Source organism: Entelurus aequoreus, linkage group LG11, assembly GCF_033978785.1.
Source record: "Entelurus aequoreus isolate RoL-2023_Sb linkage group LG11, RoL_Eaeq_v1.1, whole genome shotgun sequence".
In the NCBI taxonomy this organism is placed as follows: domain Eukaryota; kingdom Metazoa; phylum Chordata; class Actinopteri; order Syngnathiformes; family Syngnathidae; genus Entelurus; species Entelurus aequoreus.
Genome location: NC_084741.1, coordinates 18,738,680 through 18,760,196, shown reverse-complemented (window position 1 = coordinate 18,760,196; position 21,517 = coordinate 18,738,680). Strand labels below are relative to the sequence as shown.

General features: G+C 40.7%; 1 protein-coding gene across 1 annotated transcript in view; it reads right to left on the bottom strand.

Annotated features, from left to right (window-relative positions):
• The window catches only part of LOC133659635 (retinol dehydrogenase 11-like), a 132,049-nt gene that overhangs the window by 2,786 nt on the left and 107,746 nt on the right, over positions 1–21,517 (bottom strand). Inside the window, exon 5 of the mRNA XM_062062218.1 lies at positions 5,174–5,285. Within this exon, the coding sequence (XP_061918202.1) occupies positions 5,254–5,285 (32 nt within the window). The 3' untranslated portion in view covers positions 5,174–5,253. The remainder of the gene's footprint in view (positions 1–5,173; positions 5,286–21,517) is intronic.

Genomic DNA, 21,517 nt, shown 5'->3' with positions numbered 1-21,517 from the left:
CTACACATATAGGCGATGATAAATTGTGAAAAGCATTTTCCTACGTCATAAAATGTGGGCGTGGCATGGCGCCAAACTTTGCTCTGATGGTTTTTGGCAAAAAAAATTACAGATACTACACATAGAGGCGGTGATAAATTGCAAACACATTTCGCCTCTGCCATAAAATGTGGGCGTGGCATGGCGCCAAACTTTATCTTTAATTTCTCAGTACACAATCTGTCTGTCAGTTATTGGGTATGTTTTGGTTTACGAGGGAAAAAGTTGCCGTAGCAAATGTCACAGTGAACCTGCAACATTCGATTTTACTCCCTAGCATTAGCTTGTCGCCAGCGACGGACATAACTCTGTTCTTCTAAACATGGGAAAGAAGAAAGTGAGTGTGAAGGACATTTCTGAGAAGAAGACGTGGATGATGTTCGTTGAATTAAAGAAAAAAATCATCAAAACGTGACAGAACCTTTAGCTAGCTAACTTGGTGAGGCATTTGGAGCGTAGCACTGCTAGTCTGCGCCAAACTGAAGAAGAAGGAGTCGATAATTACTAAATGGCGAACATTTATCCATGAAAATATAGAGAAGCTGCTGATGGTGTGTTTGACGGAGAAGCAGCCGGAAGGAAACACCGCGGAAGTCCACTCTCCAAGGTAAATACCGTACATTGCTATTACAATACTTCATAAAACTACTGAAGTTGTTTGTAGTAGAGTCTATTGTTTTGTTAATATGATATTTATTATCTAAAAGTTACTTTTTCTTTTGAAAAGTCATCTCACATTTTAAAATGTGCTGTTTGAGGGTACCAAGTAGAGCTTAAATTAGTATTAATTAATTTAAATGTTTGGTAATACAAGGTTTTAAAAGGTTCAAACTGTGTCACCACTGTGTTTGTTTTGCGTTTCATGTTTTTAACTCACTTTTTGCTATGGCAACATGGCTAATTTTGCAAATGTGACACCACCACCACCGTAATTAATAATAATAATAACTAAAAGAGACAATTCCTGAAGGAATTGCGTGTGAATGCTCCAATGCTGAAATTGAAGTGAAATGCTGACAGAATGTAGTATGAATGTAAGACTAGTTTCAATGTTGGAATGGTTTGAATGTTGAAGAGCTGACGCTGAACTGAAATGTTAATGGAACTTAGGATGAATGTACAAATGGTTTGAATGTCGAAATCGTTTAAACGCTGAAATGGTTTGAATGTTGAAGAGTTAGAATTTCCAGGAAAACCTGAATTTAGTTTGGAACTTGGGAAAGTGTTAGTTTGAATGTCCAGGATGACTGGAATGTGTTGATGTTGGATTGGTTTGAATAGGTTGAAAAATGTGGGAATTGTGCAACTTGGAAAAATGTCCCATTCATTTCAATCGGGAACTTTCTGGAAATTTGGGAATCTGGGGAAAAGTAGGATTTTTTAAAAATGATTAGGAGCACGAATGTCCTGAATGAGCTGAATTGGTTGGTGTTGGAATTGTTTAAATCGGGCAAGAAATGTTGAAGTAGTAAATGGTACTAGGGAATTTCGGAAAAAGCGGAAATTCTTTTGAAAATGCTAAAAAAAAAATGTGAATGTTCTGAATGAGTTGTTGGTGTGTTCATTTCAATCGGAACTTCCTGGAAATTTGGGAATTTGGGGAAAAGTAGGATTTTTAAAAAATGATTAGGAGCATTAATGTCCTGAATGAGCTGAATTGGTTGGTGTTGGAATTGTTTAAATCGGCCAAGAAATGTTGAAGTAGTAAATGGTACTAGGGAATTTCGGGAAAAACGGAAATTCTTTTGAAAATGCTAAAAAAATGTGAATGTTCTGAATGAGTTGTTGGTGTTGGAATTTTTCAAATCGGTCGAGAAATGTTGAAGTGGTAACATTTTTAATTGAGACATGGCATTCCGGAATTCCTGGAATTTCGGGAAAATCTGGAATTTTTCCAGTTCAAAAAAACAACTTCGTTTTTTGTCCTGATTAAGAGGAATGTTTTGACGGTGGAACGGTTGAAGTGGGTTAAAAAATGTGGCCGGAGTAGTCGCCAGAAAAAAAGGGTGATAATAGGGTTTTGGAAAACCAGGAATTATGGAAAGTCCTGGATTTTTTTTTTAACTTGGAAAAAGGGAATTTTGAATTTTCTGGAAGGTGGAATATGTTGAAGGTGGAATGGTTTGAATAGGCTGAAAACTGTGGAAATGGTGGAAGTTTGAAAAATGGCCAATTCATTTTGAATGGGAAAAATGTCCCGGAAAACCAGGAATTATGGAAAGTCCTGGATTTATTTTTTACTTGGAAAAAGGGAATTTTGAATTTTTTGTAAGGTGGAATATGTTGAAGGTGGAATGGTTTCAATAGGTTGAAAACTGTAAATGGTGGAAGTTTGAAAAATGGCCAATTCATTTTGAATGGGAAAAATGTCCCGGAAAACCAGGAATTATGGAAAGTCCTGGATTTTTTTTTTTTACTTGGAAAAAGGGAATTTTGAATTTTCTGGAAGGTGGAATGTGTTGAAGGTGGAATGGTTTGAATAGGTTGAAAACTGTAGAAATGGTGGAAGGTTGAAAAATGGCCAATTCATTTTGAATGGGAAAAATGTCCCGGAAAACCAGGAATTATGGAAAGTCCTGGATTTTTTTTTTTTACTTGGAAAAGGGGAATTTTGAATTTTCTGGAAAGTGGAATGTGTTGAAGGTGGAATGGTTTGAATAGGTTGAAAACTGTAGAAATGGTGGAAGGTTGAAAAATGGCCAATTCATTTTGAATGGGAAAAATGTCCCGGAAAACCTGGATTTCTGGGAAATCTGGAAATTTTTGGAATTTGTCAAGGGCAAGCCAGCAATTCCCGAATAGGCTGAACAGTTTGAAGTTGGAACGGTTTGAATCGGGTGAAAAATGTGGAAGGTAGAGCGCGCCAAAATCTGGAGAAGAAGAAGAAAAAGAAAAACCATATGTGTGATTGTTTTGGAGCATTCACACAATAATGGATTAGATTTATATAGCGCTTTTCTATCAACTAGACCGCTAATAGGTAGCAGTCCTGTGGGAAGCACTGCATTAAAATACATATGATTGCAATTATAAGATTCCAATTCCATGATATGTCATTTCATTCACACATTGTCGTTAGCATCAATATTAGCATGTTTATAACCATATTGTGCACCCACTAATGTTACCTAATATGGTTCCTGGGTTGATCGTGGCCTTTTAAAACCTGGCAGACAATGATATCACGGCGAGACACACCAAATATGTGACAGCAATGTTAAACACGGATAACACGACACGCACAGAGGAGCAGGCTGCTATGATAAAAATGTAGGAATTAACTCCATGAAGCTTGCCAAAAACTGATGCAATGTGAGTAATACTCTTTGTTGACTTACTCAAACAATTCAGAGCTCATTTTACATTTGTGTTTACAGTAGTTAGTACTAACTCCAAAACCAGTGAAGTTGGCACGTTGTGTAAATAGTCAATAAAAACAGAATACAATGATTTGTAAATCCTTTTCAACTTATATTCAATTGAATAGACTTCAAAGACAAGATATTTAATGTTCAAACTGAGAAACTTATTTTTTTTGGCAAATAATCATTAACTTAGAATTTAATGGCAGCAACACATTGCAAAAAAGTTGGCACAGGGGCATGTTCACCACTGTGTTACATGGCCTTTCCTTTTAACAACACTCAGTAAATGTTTGGGAACTGAGGAGACACATTTTTGAAGCTTTTCAGGTGGAATTATTTCCCATTCTTGCTTGATGTACAGCTTAAGTTGTTCAACAGTCCGGGGGTCTCCGTTGTGGTATTTTAGGCTTCATAATGCGCCACACATTTTCAATGGGAGACAGGTCTGGACTACAGGCAGGCCAGTCTAGTACCCGCACTCTTTTTCTATGAAGCCTGTTGATGTAACATGTGGCTTGGCATTGTCTTGCTGAAATAAGCAGGGGCGTCCATGGTAACATTGCTTGGATGGCAACATATGTTGCTCCAAAACCTGTATGTACCTTTCAGCATTAATGGTGCCTTCGCAGATGTGTAAGTTACCCATGTCTTGGGCACTAATACACCCCCATACCATCACATATGCTGGCTTTTCAACTTTGCGCCTATAACAATCCGGATGGTTCTTTTCCTCTTTGTTCCAGAGGACACGACGTCCACAGTTTCCAAAAACAATTTGAAATGTGGACTCGTCAGACCACAGAACACTTTTAAACTTTGCATCAGTCCATCTTAGATGAGCTCGGGTCCAGCGAATCTGGGTGTTGTTGATAAATGGCTTTTGTTTTGCATAGTAGAGTTTTAGCTTGCCCTTGCAGACGTAGCGACCAACTGTAGTTACTGACAGTAGGTTTCTGAAGTGTTCCTGAGCCCATGTGGTGATATCCTTTACACACTGATGTCGCTTTTTGATGCAGTACCGCCTGAGGGATCCAAGGTCACGGGCATTCAATGTTGGTTTTCGGCCTTGCAGTGATTTCTCCAGATTCTCTGAACCTTTTGATGATATTACGGACTGTAGATGGTGAAATCCCTAAATTCCTTGCAATAGCTCATTGAGAAATGTTGAACTTAAACTGTTGGACGATTTGCTCACGTATTTGTTGACAAAGTGGTGACCCTCGCCCCATCCTTGTTTGTGAATGACTGAGCATTTCATGGAAGCTGTTTTTGTACCGAATCATGGCATCCACCTGTTCCCAATTAGCCTGTTCACCTGTGGGATGTTCCAAATAAGTGTTTGATGAGCATTACTCAACTTTCTCAGTCTTTTTTGCCACTTGTGCCAGCTTTTTTTAAACATGCTGCAGGCGTCAAATTCCAAATGAGCTAATATTTGCAAAAAATAACACCGTTTTCCAGTTTGAACATTAAATATCTTGTCTTTGCAGTCTATTCAATTGAATATAAGTTGAAAAGGATTTGCAAATCATTGTATTCTGTTTTTATTTACCATTTACACAACGTGCCAACTTCACTGATCTTGGGGTTTGTACTATTTACTTTAGGAAATGACAAGAATAAAATGTGATGCACTGGACTAAAAATGGCGCTCTGTCATGTTAGCTAAATGCTAATGTGTGTATTTTTGACTGCTTAGAAGTAGTATTAACGCCACAGTGTCTACAATGTTGTTGTGAAATACACCCAATAGCTACTTTCTAAAATACCTTTTTTCTTCATGAGGAAGATGTCCATGCAGTTAAGTCATCTTGTTCTGTTGCAGACTTCATTGTTGTGGTTTCTCCCCTCAGCAGTGTTGCTCATCAAGTCTGCTGCCCCCTGTTGGCGTGGAGAGTAAGTTAGCAAGCATACTTCCAATAATAAAAGTCCCTTTCTCACAACAATGGTGAATATGCTGTAAATCCTGGACTATAAGCTGCTACTTTTTCCCTACGCTTTGAACCCTGAGACTTATAAATCTGTGCCGTCAATTGATGGGATTTTTCTTCGCTAACGGTTATAATGTTTTGAATTCAACAAATCGTTTTCAACAAACACTGAATAGGTGTGTTATTGTTTGTGTTATGTCGCCATCTTTTGGACAAGTTCGCTCACTGCAGATGCTGAGGGGTGAAAGTGTACATGAATTCCTTCTGTTTAGTGCATTCAACCGGAAGTACAAGTGCCGTTCTGTCGTTTAGTCGTCCATAGCATTTCTACTCGTATGGATTCTTCATTCATGGCTTCAACCAACGTTTGTAAGTTTTACAATATAACTAAAACAGTTCACACTTACGAAACCGTCCCATGTGTGATGTTTGTAGGGGTGTTTTCATGCATATTTGTACGTGCTATCATAACGTAATGACGCTAGTGTCGTTAGCATTAGCTAATATGATAACACGTTTACGAGTGTCTGTGTTAGTATTATTAACTTACAATGGTATGCTTTTTGTATTGTTTCAGTTTCAAAAATTCCTCAGTAAATTCACCAAAACGTCACCGTGGAGTTATTGAGTCTGTTTAGCTGACTGGAGAGCTAGCTTCCGCAGCTCGTGGGTCCATGACGATGATTTCTGTTTTGTTGGATCAGCCGTTTTACCCAATCATGGCACCCACCTTTGATTGATTGATTGATTGAGACTTGTATTAGTAGATTGCACAGTTCAGTACATATTCCGTACAATTGACCACTAAATGGTAACACTCCAATAAGTTTTTCAACTTGTTTAAGTCGGAGTCCACTTAAATCGATTCATGGTACAAATATATACTATCAGCATAATACAGTCATCACACAATTTAATCATCAGAGTATATACATTGAATTATTTACATTATTTACAATCCGGGGTGTAGAATATGGAAGGGGGGGTTAGGTTTGGTTGATAACAACACTTCAGTCATCAACAATTATATCATCTGAGAAATGGACATTGGAACAATGTAGGTCTGACTTGATAGGATATGTACAGCAAGTAGTGGACATAGAGAGAGAGAGAAATCAGAAAGCATAATAACAAGTACCTACATTTGATTATTTACATTTGATTATTTACAATCCGGGGAGGTGGGTTGTGGAGGGGGGAGGGTGTTAGTTTAGGGTTGAAGTTGCCTGGAGGTGTTCTTTTAGTGCGGTTTTGAAGGAGGATAGAGATGCACTTTCTTTTACACCTGTTGGGAGTGCATTCCATATTGATGTGGCATAGAAGGAGAATGAGTTAAGACTTTTGTTAGATCGGAATCTGGGTTTAAGGTGGTTAGTGGAGCTCCCCCTGGTGTTGTGGTTATGGCGGTCATTTATGTTATGGAAGAAGTTTGACATGTGCTTGCCTGTTCCCAATTATCCTGTTCACCTGTGGGATGTTGAAAATAAGTGTTTGATGAGCATTCCTCAACTTTCTCAGTCTTTTTTGCCACTTGTGCCAGCTTTTTTGAAACATGTTGCAGGCATCAAATTCCAAATGAGCTAATATTTGCAAAACATAACAACGTTTTCCGGTTCCAACGTTAAATATCTAGTCTTTGCAGTCTATTCAATTGAATATAAGTTGAAAAGGATTTGCAAATCATTGTATTCTGTTTTTATTTACCATTTACACAACGTCCCAACTTCTCTGGTTTTGGGTTTTCTACAAAATAAAAATAAATCAAAATGTTTCCGGCATACTATCACTTTTACATAAACCCTGTATTGTTCCAAATAATTTTTGTTGGAATAAAATGCTTGTCCCGTTGACCTATAATTTCAAAAGCAAGTACAGTTATCTGTCAATTTGTACATTAAAAAATTGAACATTCAAATCTATAAAGAATCGAGGCGATTATAAACTATAATTCATATCCACTGTAAGTGGCCCTCTGATGAAAACACCCTGCTATACACCTATTTGCTCTTCTATTCCACTTTGTGTTTGTATGTTGTAATAGTATTTTTGGAACCCCTGATTTATATTGTAAATTACATTACGATATACTCTATATACAAACTCCGTTTCCATATGAGTTGGGAAATTGTGTTAGATGTAAATATAAACGGAATACAATGATTTGCAAATCCTTTTCTACCCATATTCAGTTGAATATGCTACAAAGACAACATATTTGATGTTCAAACTGATAAACTTTTTTTTTTTCGCAAATAATCATTAACTTTAGAATTTGATGCCAGCAACACGTGCCAAAGAAGTAGGGGAAAGGTGGCAATAAATACTGATAAAGTTGAGGAATGCTCATCAAACACTTATTTGGAACATCCCACGGGTGAACAGGCAAATTGGGAACAGGTGGGTGCCATGATTGGGTATAAAAGTAGATTCCATGAAATGCTCAGTCATTCACAAACAAGGATGGGGCGAGGGTCACCACTTTGTCAACAAATGCATGAGCAATTTGTTGAACAGTTTAAGAAAAACCTTTCTCAACCAGCTATTGCAAGAAATTTAGGGATTTCACCATCTACGCTCCGTAATATCATCAAAGGGTTCAGAGAATCTGGAGAAATCACTGCACGTAAGCAGCTAAGCCCGTGACCTTCCATCCCTCAGGCTGTACTGCATCAACAAGCGACATCAGTGTGTAAAGGATATCATCACATGGGCTCAGGAACACTGTCAGTAACCACAGTTGGTCACTACATCTGTAAGTGCAAGTTAAAACTCTCCTATGCAAGGCGAAAACCGTTTATCAACAACACCCAGAAACGCCTTCGGTTTCGCTGGGCCTGAGCTCATCTAAGATGGACTGATACAAAGTGGAAAAGTGTTCTGTGGTCTGACGAGTTCACATTTCAAATTGTTTTTGGAAACTGTGGACGTCGTGTCCTCCGGACCAAAGAGGAAAAGAACCATCCGGATTGTTATAGGCGCAAAGTTGAAAAGCCAGCATGTGTGATGGCATGGGGGTGTATTAGTGCCCAAGACATGGGTAACTTACACATCTGTGAAGGCACCATTAATGCTGAAAGGTACATACAGGTTTTGGAGCAACAATGTGTCCATCCAAGCAACGTTACCATGGACGCCCCTGCTTATTTAAGCAAGACAATGCCAAGCCACGTGTTACATCAACGTGGCTTCATAGTAAAAGAGTGTGGGTACTAGACTGGCCTGCCTGTAGTCCAGACCTGTCTCCCATTGAAAATGTGTGGTGCATTATAAAGCCTAAAATACCACAATGGAGACCCCCGGACTGTTGAACAACTTAAGCTGTACATCAAGCAAGAATGGGAAAGAATTCCACCTGAGAAGCTTCAAAAATGTGTCTCCTCAGTTCCCAAACATTTACTGAGTGTTGTTAAAAGGAAAGGCCATGTAACACAGTGGTGAACATGCCCTTTCCCAACTACTTTGGCACGTGTTGCAGCCATGAAATTCTAAGTTAATTATCATTTGCAAAAAAAAAAAAAAGTTTATGAGTTTGAACATCAAATATGTGGTCTTTGTAGTGCATTCAACTGAATATGGGTTGAAAAGGATTTGCAAATCATTGTATTCCGTTTATATTTACATCTAACACAATTTCCCAACTCATATGGAAACAGGGTTTGTAGCTTATTAATAATTAGAGATGTCCGATAATATCGGACTGACGATATTATCAGCTGATAAATGCTTTAAAATGTAATATCAGAAATTATCGGTATCGGTTTCAAAAAGTAAAATGTATGACTTTTTAAAACGCCGCTGTGTACACGGACGTAGGGAGAAGTACAGAGCGCCAATAAACCTTGAAGGCACTGCCTTTGCGTGCCGGCCCAGTCACATAATATCTACGGCTTTTCACACACACAAGTGAATGCAAATCATACTTGGTCAACAGCCATACAGGTCACACTGAGGATGGCCGTATAAACAACTCTAACACTGTTACAAATATGCGCCACACTGTGAATCCACACCAAACAAGAATGACAAACACATTTCGGGAGAACATCCGCACTGTAACACAACATAAACACAACAGAACAAATACCCAGAACCCCTTGCAGCACTAACTCTTCCGGGACGCTACAATATACACCCCCTGCTACCCCCGCCCCCCTCCTCATGCTCTCTCAGGGAGAGCATGTCCCAAATTCCAAACTTCTGTTTTGAGGCATGTTAAAAAAAATAATGCACTTTGTGACTTCAATAATAAATATGGCAGTGCCATGTTGGCATTTTTTTTTCCATAACTTGAGTTGATTTATTTTGGAAAACCTTGTTACATTGTTTAATGCATCCAGCGGGGCATCACAACAAAATTAGGCATAACAATGTGTTAATTCCACGACTGTATATATCGGTATTGGTTGACATCGGAATCGGCAATTAAGACTTGGACAATATCGGAATATCGGACATCGGCAAAAAAGCCATTATCGGACATCTCTATTAATAATCATTCAGTTCCTTCATTTATTGAGTTGGTCCAGAAAATGCAAACAAATTGTTTACTGACATTGATCTGCTCAAAGTTAAGGTGGTCTTCCAAAAAACGTAATAATATTAATCTTGTTTGATCGGCAACATGTCAGAATAAAAAAGGTAAAAAAAACGTGCAAGGGTGATGTCCGTTATCACGAAATAGGAGGTTGGCGTCATGTCTTCGGCTCTTTCAACAGGAAGCGTCATGAGTGACAAGATGGATGATGGTGTGCCGAGTGGAGGACAAAAGACCCCCCACCCTCCTCCCCCCACCATGGACGGCGTGGACCACTTCCATATTTCCTCTGGCACTTTCGCTCATGCATACCTCAGGAAGTGGCACGCCATTTATTACCGCGGCCCCTTGTTTTGCTTGTGTCACCTTTTTACAAGCCAACGAGGGGACTGACGTTTCCTGGCTCTCGCCCTGGAGACCACCCGCGTCTCGACCCACCGGGGTTCTCACAGGGAGCGATCCATGTGGTTACAATGCCACACAGTAGATACCATCGATACCAGGCTAGTATCCATGAGATCCATTTGTTTCAGTCCTTTTTATTTTTTTGTTGAAATACATTGTTATATTTATTATATATTGTTTACAACAGAGCAGGGGTTCTTAACCTTTTTGACCTCGGGGCCCAACTTTTACAAAACAGAGGGCACCGGGGCCCACTTAAATATTAACACTGAAATAGTAATCGTACTCTTTTTTTTTTTTTATCATATTCAATAACGATATCTAACTTACTTACAGTTTACAACCTTGTCAAATGATATGAAAGCATGTGTTAATCACAAAGATTATTATTTATTGAACACATAAACCTTATTAGGCTTAGGTCAGGCTGATTAGAAAAATAAGTAAGAACCAAATAAACCAAATGAATGCAACAACATGCAATTATGTTGTGCTAAAATACATGAACCAAAAATAATAGAGCATAAGTTCCTTCAATAAAGTGTCAATAAAGTTAAAGTGCAAATGAAAATACAAGCTTCACCACCTCAGTCATCATTTTTGCGCTTAACGAACTTGTCTATGATTTTTAGCTCCAGACTTCTTCTGTTTGTTTGAGATTGTCATTACTGCCACAAGTGGTGGAAAATTGTATTACAACTGAGTATACATACGGACAACAGCTGAGAAATTTTTTGGCGGCCCTGTAGTGGGCACTCGTGCCCAACAATGGTTAAGAAACACTGCAAGAGAGGCTGTTCAAAAAGTATATTTACAATGGAAACATGTATTACAAAAGCAGTTCATGAGATATTTTATTTAAAATGGACTTATCAATATTTATTAAATAAATTCCAACTAAATTAATAATGAATAATAATAAATATGCGGTAGAAAATGGATAGATGGATGGACGTTTTTTAAATAAACAAATCAAAATAAAGTTTTATCACTTTGGTCATAATTTTTTGCGCTTAAGAAACTCAAGACTTTTTCTGTTTGTTTGAGATGGTCATTACTGCCACAAGTGGTGGAAAAGTGTATTACAACTGAGTATACATACGGCCCCATGGTTAAGAAACACTGGAATAGAGGGTGTCCAAAAGTATCTTTACAATGGAAACCTATATTACAAAAGCAATTGATGAGGTATTTTATTTAGATTTGTAAAACGGACTAAACATTTTGTATTTATTTTAATGAATTCTAACTAAATTAATAATGAATAATAATAAATATGCGGTAGAAAATGGATGAATTGATGGACGTTTCCTAAATTAACTAATGAAAATGGAGCTTTACCACTTTGGTCATAATTTTTTGCGCTTAAGAAACTCAAGACTTCTTCTGTTTGTTTGAGATTGTCATTACTGCCTCAAGTGGCGGAAAAGTGTATTACAACTGAGTATACATACGGACAACAGCTGGGAAACAGATTTTTTTTGCCGGCTCTCTAGTGGGCACTCGTGCCCAACAATGGTTAAGAAACACTACAATAGAGGCTGTTCAAAAAGTATTTTTACAATGGAAACCTATATTACAAAAGCAATTCATGAGATATTTTATTTAAAATGGACTTATCAATATTTTTTTAATAAATTCTAACTAAATTATTAATGAATAATAATAAATATGCGGTAGGAAACGGATAGATGGATGGATGTTTTTTAAATAAGCAAATGAAAATAAAGCTTTACCCCTTTGGTCATAATTTCGGCACTTAAGAAACCAAAAACGTCTTGTTTGTTTAAAATGGTCATTACTGCCACAAGTGGTGGAAAAGTGTATTACAACTGAGTATACGTACGGACAACAGCTGAGAAGCAGACATTTTTTTGGCGGCCCCATGGTTAAGAAACACTGGAATAGAGGGTGTTCAAAAAGTATCTTTATAATGGAAAAATATATTACAAACGCAATTCATGAGATATTTTATTTAAAATGGACTTATCAATTTTTTTAATAAATTCTAACTAAATTATTAATGAATAATAATAAATATGCGGTACAAAACAGATGGATGGGTGGACGTTTCTTAAATAAGCAAATTAAAATAAAGCTTTACCCCTTTGGTCATAATTTGGCGCTTAATAAACTGAAAATGTCTTCTGTTTGTTTGAGATTGTCATTACTGCCACAAGTGGTGGAAAAGTGTATTACAACTGAGTATACATACGGACAACAGCTGAGAAACAGAAATTTTTTTGGCAGCCCCATGGTTAAAAAACACTGGAATAGAGGGTGTCCAAAAAGTATCTTTACAATGAAAACATATATTATAAAAGCAATTGATGAGGTATTTTATTTAGATTTGTAAAACGGACTAAACATTTTTTATTTATTTATTTTAATGAATTCTAACTGAATTAATAATGAATAATAATACATATGCGGTAGAAAATAGATGAATTGATGGACGTTTCCTAAATGAACTAATGGTAATGGAGCTTTACCACTTTGGTCATAATTGTTTGTGCTTAAGAAACTCAAGACTTCTTCTGTTTGTTTGAAATTGTCATTACTGCCACAAGTGGTGGAAAAGTGTATTACAACTGAGTATACATACGGACAACAGCTTACAAACAGACATTTTTTGCCGGCCCTCTAGTGGGCACTCGTGCCCAACAATGGTTAAAAAACACTGCAATAGAGGCTGTTCAAAAAGTATCTTTACAATGGAAACGTGTTACAAAAGCAATTGATGAGATATTTTATTTAAAATAGACTTATCAATATATATTAAATACATTTCAACTAAATTAATAATGAATAATAATACATATGCGGTAGAAAACGGATTGATGGATGGACGTTTTTTTTAAAAACAAATTAAAATAAAGTTTTATCACTTTGGTCATAATTTTTTGCGCTTAAGAAACTCAAGACTTCTTCTGTTTGTTTGAGATTGTCATTACTGCCACAAGTGGTGGAAAAGTGTATTACAACTGAGTATACATACGGACAACAGCTTACGAACAGACATTTTTTGCCGGCCCTCTAGTGGGCACTCGTGCCCAACAATGGTTAAGAAACACTGCAATAGAGGCTGTTCAAAAAGTATCTTTACAATGGAAACATGTAATACAAAAACAATTGATGAGATATTTTATTTAAAATAGACTTATCAATATATATTAAATACATTTTAACTAAATTAATAATGAATAATAATACATATGCGGTAGAAAACAGATTGATGGATGGACGTTTTTTAAAAAAACAAATTAAAATAAAGTTGTATCACTTTGGTCATAATTTTTTGCGCTTAAGAAACTCAAGACTTCTTCTGTTTGTTTGAGATTGTCATTACTGCCACAAGTGGTGGAAAAGTGTATTACAACTGAGTATACATACGGAAAAAAGCTGAGAAACAGAAATTTTTTGGCGGCCTTGTAGTGGGCACTCGTGCGAAACAATGGTTAAGAAACACTGCAATAGAGGCTGTTCAAAAAGTATCTTTACAAAGGAAACCTACGTATATTACAAAAGCAATTCATGAGATATTCCATTTAAAATGGACGTATCAATAGTTTTTTAATAAATTCTAACTAAATTATTAACGAATAATAATAAATATGCGTTAGAAAACGGATAGATGGATGGACGTTTCTTAAAAATGCAAATTAAAATAAAGCTTGACCATTTTGGTCATAATTTTGGCGCTTAAGAAACTAAAAATGTCTTCTGTTTGAGATTGTCAATACTGCCACAAGTGGTGGAAAAGTGTATTACAACTGGGTATACATACGGACAACAGCTGAGGAACAGACATTTTCTTGGCGGCCCTCTAGTGGCCCCATGGTTAAGAAACACTGGAATAGAGAGTGTCCAAAAAGTATCTTTACAATGAAAACACATATTACAAAAGCAATTGATGAGGTATTTTATTGAGATTTGTAAAATGGACTTATCAATATATATATATATATATATATATATATATATATATATATATATATATATATATATATATTTTTTTTTTTTTTTTTTAATGAATTCTAACTGAATTATTAATAAATAATAATACATATGCGGTAGAAAACGGAGAGATGGATGGACGTAATTAAGGCAAGGCAAGGCAACTTTATTTGTATAGCGCTTTTCATACACAAGGCAGACTCAAAGTGCTTCACAGACAACAAAGTGAAATGAAAGAAAATAAAAGCAAAATTAAAAGACAAATTAAGGACAAATGAAAATAGAACTTTACCACTTTGGTCATAATTTTTTGCGCTTAAGAAACTCAAAACTTCTTCTGTTTGTTTGAGATGGTCATTACTGCCACAAGTGGTGGAAAAGTGTATTACAACTGAGTACCGTTGCAACCCACACGGACTACAGCCGAGACACAAATATTTTTGGCGGCCCCCTAGGGGGCACTCGTGGTTACGAAACACTGCTCTATTACATTGAATCCATCGGGTGTCTGTGTTCATTTTGAGCTTGTCACCTGTGATTATGTGCAATTAAGACTGGTATTGTGCAGAGATAAAACGTCTGCCTGGGGAGGATTTGTGCGAGCGCTCAGCGAGGTCGTTAACTCCCACCGCTTGTCAGCCATGTTGGCTTTGATCTGGCAGGTCGTCGCCCAACGCTTCCTGGCAAAGGCCGAGGGAGGGTAAAAGGCGAGCCGTCATCGTCGTCTCACTTCAAAGTGCGGCGCACAAATTGTCCCACTTTGGGACCGGAGTGCCGAGCGTTTTTGGCGCGTTTTGGGCATTCCGTACACGGGAACCACACAAGGCGGGATAAGCCCGGCTGTCATCTTGTACGCTTCTTTTGGCACACCTGACTAAGGGCTTTGGGAGGATTTGAGACATAATGACGGAGCACTTTGCCTCTTTAGAGTCCCGCCTAAGGACAAAGAATCAGAACGCAAGCAAAGTTCTGACCCTCCATTGATACTTCAATGACTTTTCAGGGTTTATGCTTATTTACCATGACTTTACTATCACTACACAATAAAACTTGCAGACATTGTACTAGTGCTAATACTTGGGATATATCTCTTTTTTTAAGCTGATACTGATTCAGATAATATCATTTATTATTTACACACAGCCGTGGTCAAAAGTTTACATACACTTGTAAAGAACATAATGTCAGGGCTGTCTTGAGTTTCCAATCATTTCTACAATTCTTATTTTTTTGTGATTGTGGAGGGGGGCGTGGCATGTGGACCTGCAGCGAAGCGGGGTGTGCCAGGACGGGCTTCGAGATCAGCGACAGGAGCGTAGATGGCCCACCTGGGCCTGCTTATCTAATCACCTGTCGCTCTGTTAAAAGGCAGGAGCCGGGAAGGAGAGGAGAGTTGGAGTTGGAACATGCGAGAGAGAGTGAGACTAGACAACTGCTGAAAAGCACCAAAAGACTTGGCACATTGATGAAAATAAAACTGTCTAAAAACCCTGAAAAGGAGCAGTGATGTCGGTGATTGGTGGTCCGAGGAACCCGAGGGAAGAAGTCTTCCACAGTGATAGAGTGATTGGAGCACATACTTGTTGGTCACAAAAAACATCCATGAAGTTTGGTTCTTTTATGAATTTATTATGCCATCCATCCATCCATCTTCTTCCGCTTATCCGAGGTCGGGTCGCGGGGGCAGCAGCTTAAGCAGGGAAGCCCAGACTTCCCTCTCCCCAGCCACTTCGTCCAGCTCCTCCCGGGGGATCCCGAGGCGTTCCCAGGCCAGCCGGGAGACATAGTCTTCCCAACGTGTCCTGGGTCTTCCTCGTGGCCTCCTACCGGTCGGACGTGCCCTAAACACCTCCCTAGGGAGGCGTTCGGGTGGCATCCTGACCAGATGCCCGAACCACCTCATCTGGCTCCTCTCGATGTGGAGGAGCAGCACCTTTACTTTGAGCTCCCCCCGGATGGCAGAGCTTCTCACCCTATCTCTAAGGGAGAGCCCCGCCACCCGGCGGAGGAAACTCATTTCGGCCGCTTGTACCCGTGATCTTGTCCTTTCGGTCATAACCCAAAGCTCATGACCATAGGTGAGGATGGGAACGTAGATCGACCGGTAAATTGAGAGCTTTGCCTTCCGGCTCAGCTCCTTCTTCACCACAACGGATCGATACAGCGTCCGCATTACTGAAGACGCCGCACCGATCCGCCTGTCGATCTCACGATCCACTCTTCCCTCACTCGTGAACAAGACTCCGAGGTACTTGAACTCCTCCACTTGGGGCAGGGTCTCCTCCGCAACCCGGAGATGGCACTCCACCCTTTTCCGGGCGAGAACCATGGATTCGGACTTGGAGGTGCTGATTCTCATCCCAGTCGCTTCACACTCAGCTGCGAACCGATCCAGCGAGAGCTGAAGATCCTGGCCAGATGAAGCCATCAGGACCACATCATCTGCAAAAGGCAGAGACCTAATCCTGCAGCCACCAAACCAGATCCCCTCAACGCCTTGACTGCGCCTAGAAATTCTGTCCATAAAAGTTATGAACAGAATCGGTGACAAAGGGCAGCCTTGGCGGAGTCCAACCCTCACTGGAAACGTGTCCGACTTACTGCCGGCAATGCGGACCAAACTCTGGCACTGATCATACAGGGAGCGGACCGCCACAATCAGACAGTCCGATACCCCATACTCTCTGAGCACTCCCCACAGGACTTCCCGAGGGACACGGCCGAATGCCTTCTCCAAGTCCACAAAGCACATGTAGACTGGTTGGGCAAACTCCCATGCACCCTCAAGGACCCTGCCGAGAGTATAGAGCTGGTCCACAGTTCCACGACCAGGACGAAAACCACACTGTTCCTCCTGAATCCGAGGTTCGACTATCCGGCGTAGCCTCCTCTCCAGCACACCTGAATAGACCTTACCGGGAAGGCTGAGGAGTGTGATCCCACGATAGTTAGAACACACACTCCGGTTCCCCTTCTTAAAGAGAGGAACCACCACCCCGGTCTGCCAATCCAGAGGTACCGCCCCCGATGTCCACGCGATGCTGCAGAGTCTTGTCAACCAAGACAGCCCCACAGCATCCAGAGCCTTAAGGAACTCTGGGCGGATCTCATCCACCCCCGGGGCCTTGCCACCGAGGAGCTTTTTAACTACCTCAGCAACCTCAGCCCCAGAAATAGGAGAGCCCACCACAGATTCCCCAGGCACTGCTTCCTCATAGGAAGACGTGTTGGTGGGATTGAGGGGGTCTTCGAAGTATTCCCTCCACCGATCCACAACATCCGCAGTCGAGGTCAGCAGAACACCATCCTCACCGTACACGGTGTTGATAGTGCACTGCTTCCCCTTCCTGAGGCGGCGGATGGTGGTCCAGAATCGCTTCGAAGCCGTCCGGAAGTCGTTTTCCATGGCTTCCCCGAACTCCTCCCATGTCCGAGTTTTTGCCTCCGCGACCGCCGAAGCCGCACACCGCTTGGCCTGTCGGTACCTGTCCGCTGCCTCAGGAGTCCTATGAGCCAAAAGAACCCGATAGGACTCCTTCTTCAGCTTGACGGCATCCCTCACCGCCGGTGTCCACCAACGGGTTCTAGGATTACCGCCACGACAGGCACCAACTACCTTGCGGCCACAGCTCCAATCAGCCGCCTCGACAATAGAGGTGCGGAACATGGTCCATTCGGACTCAATGTCCAGCACCTCCCTCGTGACATGTTCAAAGTTCTTCCGGAGGTGGGAATTGAAACTCTCTCTGACAGGAGACTCTGCCAGACGTTCCCAGCAAACCCTCACAATGCGTTTGGGCCTGCCAGGTCTGTCCTGCATCCTCCCCCACCATCGCAGCCAACTCACCACCAGGTGGTGATCGGTAGAAAGCTCCGCCCCTCTCTTCACCCGAGTGTCCAAAACATGAGGCCGCAAATCCGACGACACAACTACAAAGTCGATAATGGAACTGCGGCCTAGGGTGTCCTGGTGCCAAGTGCACATATGGACACCCTTATGTTTGAACATGGTGTTTGTTATGGACAATCTGTGACGGGCACAAAAGTCCAATAACAAAACACCGCTCGGGTTCAGATCCGGGCAGCCATTCTTCCCAATCACGCCTCTCCAGGTTTCACTGTCGCTGCAAACATGAGCATTGAAGTCCCCCAGTAGAACGAGGGAATCACCCGGGGGAGCACTCTCAAGTACTCCCTCGAGTGAATCCAAAAAGGGTGGGTACTCTGAGCTGCGGTTTGGCGCGTAAGCGCAAACCACAGTCAGGACCCGTTCCCCCACCCGAAGGCGGAGGGAAGCTACCCTCTCGTCCACCGGGTTGAACTCCAACATGCAGGCTCTGAGCCGGGGGGCAACAAGAATTGCCACCCCAGCCCGTCGCCTCTCACTGCCGGCAACGCCAGAGTAGAAGAGAGTCCAGACCCTCTCGAGAGAACTGGTTCCAGAGCCCTTGCTGTGCGTCGAAGTGAGTCCGACTATGTCTAGTCGGAACTTCTCAACCTCGCGCACTAGCTCAGGCTCCTTCCCCCCCAGCGAGGTGACGTTCCACGTCCCAAGAGCTAGCTTCTGTAGCCGAGGATCGGACCGCCAAGTGCCCTGCCTTCGGCTGCCGCCCAGCTCACATCGCACCCGACCTCTATGACCCCTGCTATGGGTGGTGAGCCCATTGGAGGGGGAACCCACGTTGCCTCTTCGGGCTGTGCCCGGCCGGGCCCCATGGGGACAGGCCCGGCCACCAGGCGCTCGCCATCGTGCCCCACCTCCGGGCCTGGCTCCAGAGGGGGGCCCCGGTGACCCGCGTCCGGGCGAGGGAAATCTGGGTCCATAGGTTTTATTTTTCATTGAGGTTATTATGGGTTTACTGAAAATCTGCAACACAATTTGTGTTTCATCTTACATCACATGGACAAAGATAAGACCTTCTGGAGGAAAGTTCTGTGGTCAGATGAAACAAAAATTGAGCTGTTTGGCCACAATACCCAGCAATATTTTTGGAGGAGAAAAGGTGAGGCTTTTAATCCCAGGAACACCACTCCTACCGTCAAGCATGGTGGTGGTAGTATTATGCTCTGGGCCTGTTTTGCTGCCAATGGAACAGGTGCTTTACAGAGAGTAAATGGGACAATGAAGGAGGATTACCTCCAAATTATTCAGGACAACCTAAAATCATCAGCCCGGAGGTTGGGTCTTGGGCGCAGTTGGGTGTTCCAACAGGACAATGACCCCAAACGCACGTCAAAAGTCGTAAAGGAATGGCTAAATCAGGCTAGAATTAAAGTTTTAGAATGGCCTTCCCAACGTCCTGACTTAAACGTGTGGACAATGCTGAAGAAACAAGTCCATGTCAGAAAACCAAGAAATTTAGTTGAACTGCACCAATTTTGTCAAGAGGAGTGGTCAAAAATTCAAGCAGAAGCTTGTGGATGGCTACCAAAAGCGCCTTATTGCAGTGAAACTTGCCAAGGGACATGTAAGCAAATATTAACATTGCTGTATGTATACTTTTGACCCAGCACATTTGCTCACATTTTCAGTAGACCCATAATAAATTCATAAAAGAACCAAACTTCATGAATGTTTTTTTGTGACCAACAAGTATGTGCTCCAATCACTCTATCACAAAAAAAATAAGAGTTGTAGAAATGATTGGAAACTCAAGACAGCCATGACATTATGTTCTTTACAAGTGTATGTAAACTTTTGACCACGACTGTATGTTAATATTTTGTATTGTTTGTGCACATCTTTCTTTGCAACTCTCAGGCCAAGGATGTTACCAAATCTGGTACTTTTTTTTGTGCACCAACCGAAAACCAAATCCCCCGATTCTTGTAAAATGAAACGGTGCCATGTTACGGTAGTGGGTGTTCACGTGACGTCACGTCCAGTTGCAGAATAATCGACCGGACTGAGGTGGTTTTACGGTGCGATCAAGAACCGCTGAAAAGAATAGCCCCGCCCCAGTGGCTCCTTGGAGATTTTTCAAAAATGTATGAAAATGCAAAGATATGGGGGGAAAATATATGTTTTTATTTTAATATGGTTCCTGTAGGAGGACAAACATGACACAAACCTTACTAAATGTTATAAAGTCCACTGTTTAATATGTTTGTGTGTATGCTCCACTGATGAGAGTATTTGGCGAGCGCCGTTTTGTCCTACTAATTTTGGCGGTCCTTCAACTCACCGTGGTCGTGTAGACTGTGACGCAACAGTTTATTTACAGGCACAACTTTCTCCAACGCTGCCACAGAAAGTTACCCTCCTACCCTAATACTCTACTGTGCAATATTACCCTTCGAGTGCAATACATCCGACACCGATTGCTATTTATTACTCTGGTACTCTAGTCTTGTTCTGTATATTGTACAGTATTTTGTATTTTGTAAAGTGTTTTGTATATTGTACAGGATTGCTTATTATTTTTATTGGATAGTAGTCTGTTTATTTCAATTCTTAGTTTTGTCTTTATTACCTCTTGTGTAATTCATTTTTATCCCATATTTGTTCCCACTACCACACCTTAAGTTGGGGTCCTTAATCTCGTTATATGCAAATATAATGACAATAAAGTCCATTCTATTCTATTGTATTGTATAATGACAATAAAGTCCATTCTATTCTATTGTATTCTATTCTTAATTGTTAGAAATCCCACTGTTAATATTAAACATGTTTCACTGATGAGTTATTTGGTGAGCGGCCTTTTGTCCTTCTAATTTGAACTCACCAATGTATGTTTACATGCACAACTTTCTCCGACGCTGCCACAAAAAGTTAATTGTTAGAAATCCCACTGTTTATATTAAACAAGCTTAACTAATGAGAGTATTTGGCGAGAGGCCATTTGTCTTACTAATTTCGGCTGTCCTTGAACTCACCAATGTTTGTTTACATGTGCAACTTTCTCCGACGCTGCCACAAAAAGTTAATTGTTAGAAATCCCACTGTTTATATTAAACATGCTTCACTAATTAGAGTATTTGGCGAGCGGCCTTTTGTCCTACTAAATTGAACTCACCAATGTATGTTTACATGTACAACTTTCTCCAACGCTGCTACAAAAAGTGAATTGTTAGAAATCCCACTGTTTATATTAAACATGCTTCACTAATGAGAGTATTGGGCGAGAGGCCTTTTGTCCTACTAATTTCGGCTGTCCTTGACCTCACCAATGTTTGTTTACATGAGCAACTTTCTCCGACGCTGCCACAAAAAGTTCATTGTTAGAAATCCCATTGTTTATATTAAACATGCTTCACTAATGAGAGTATTTGGCGAGCGGCCT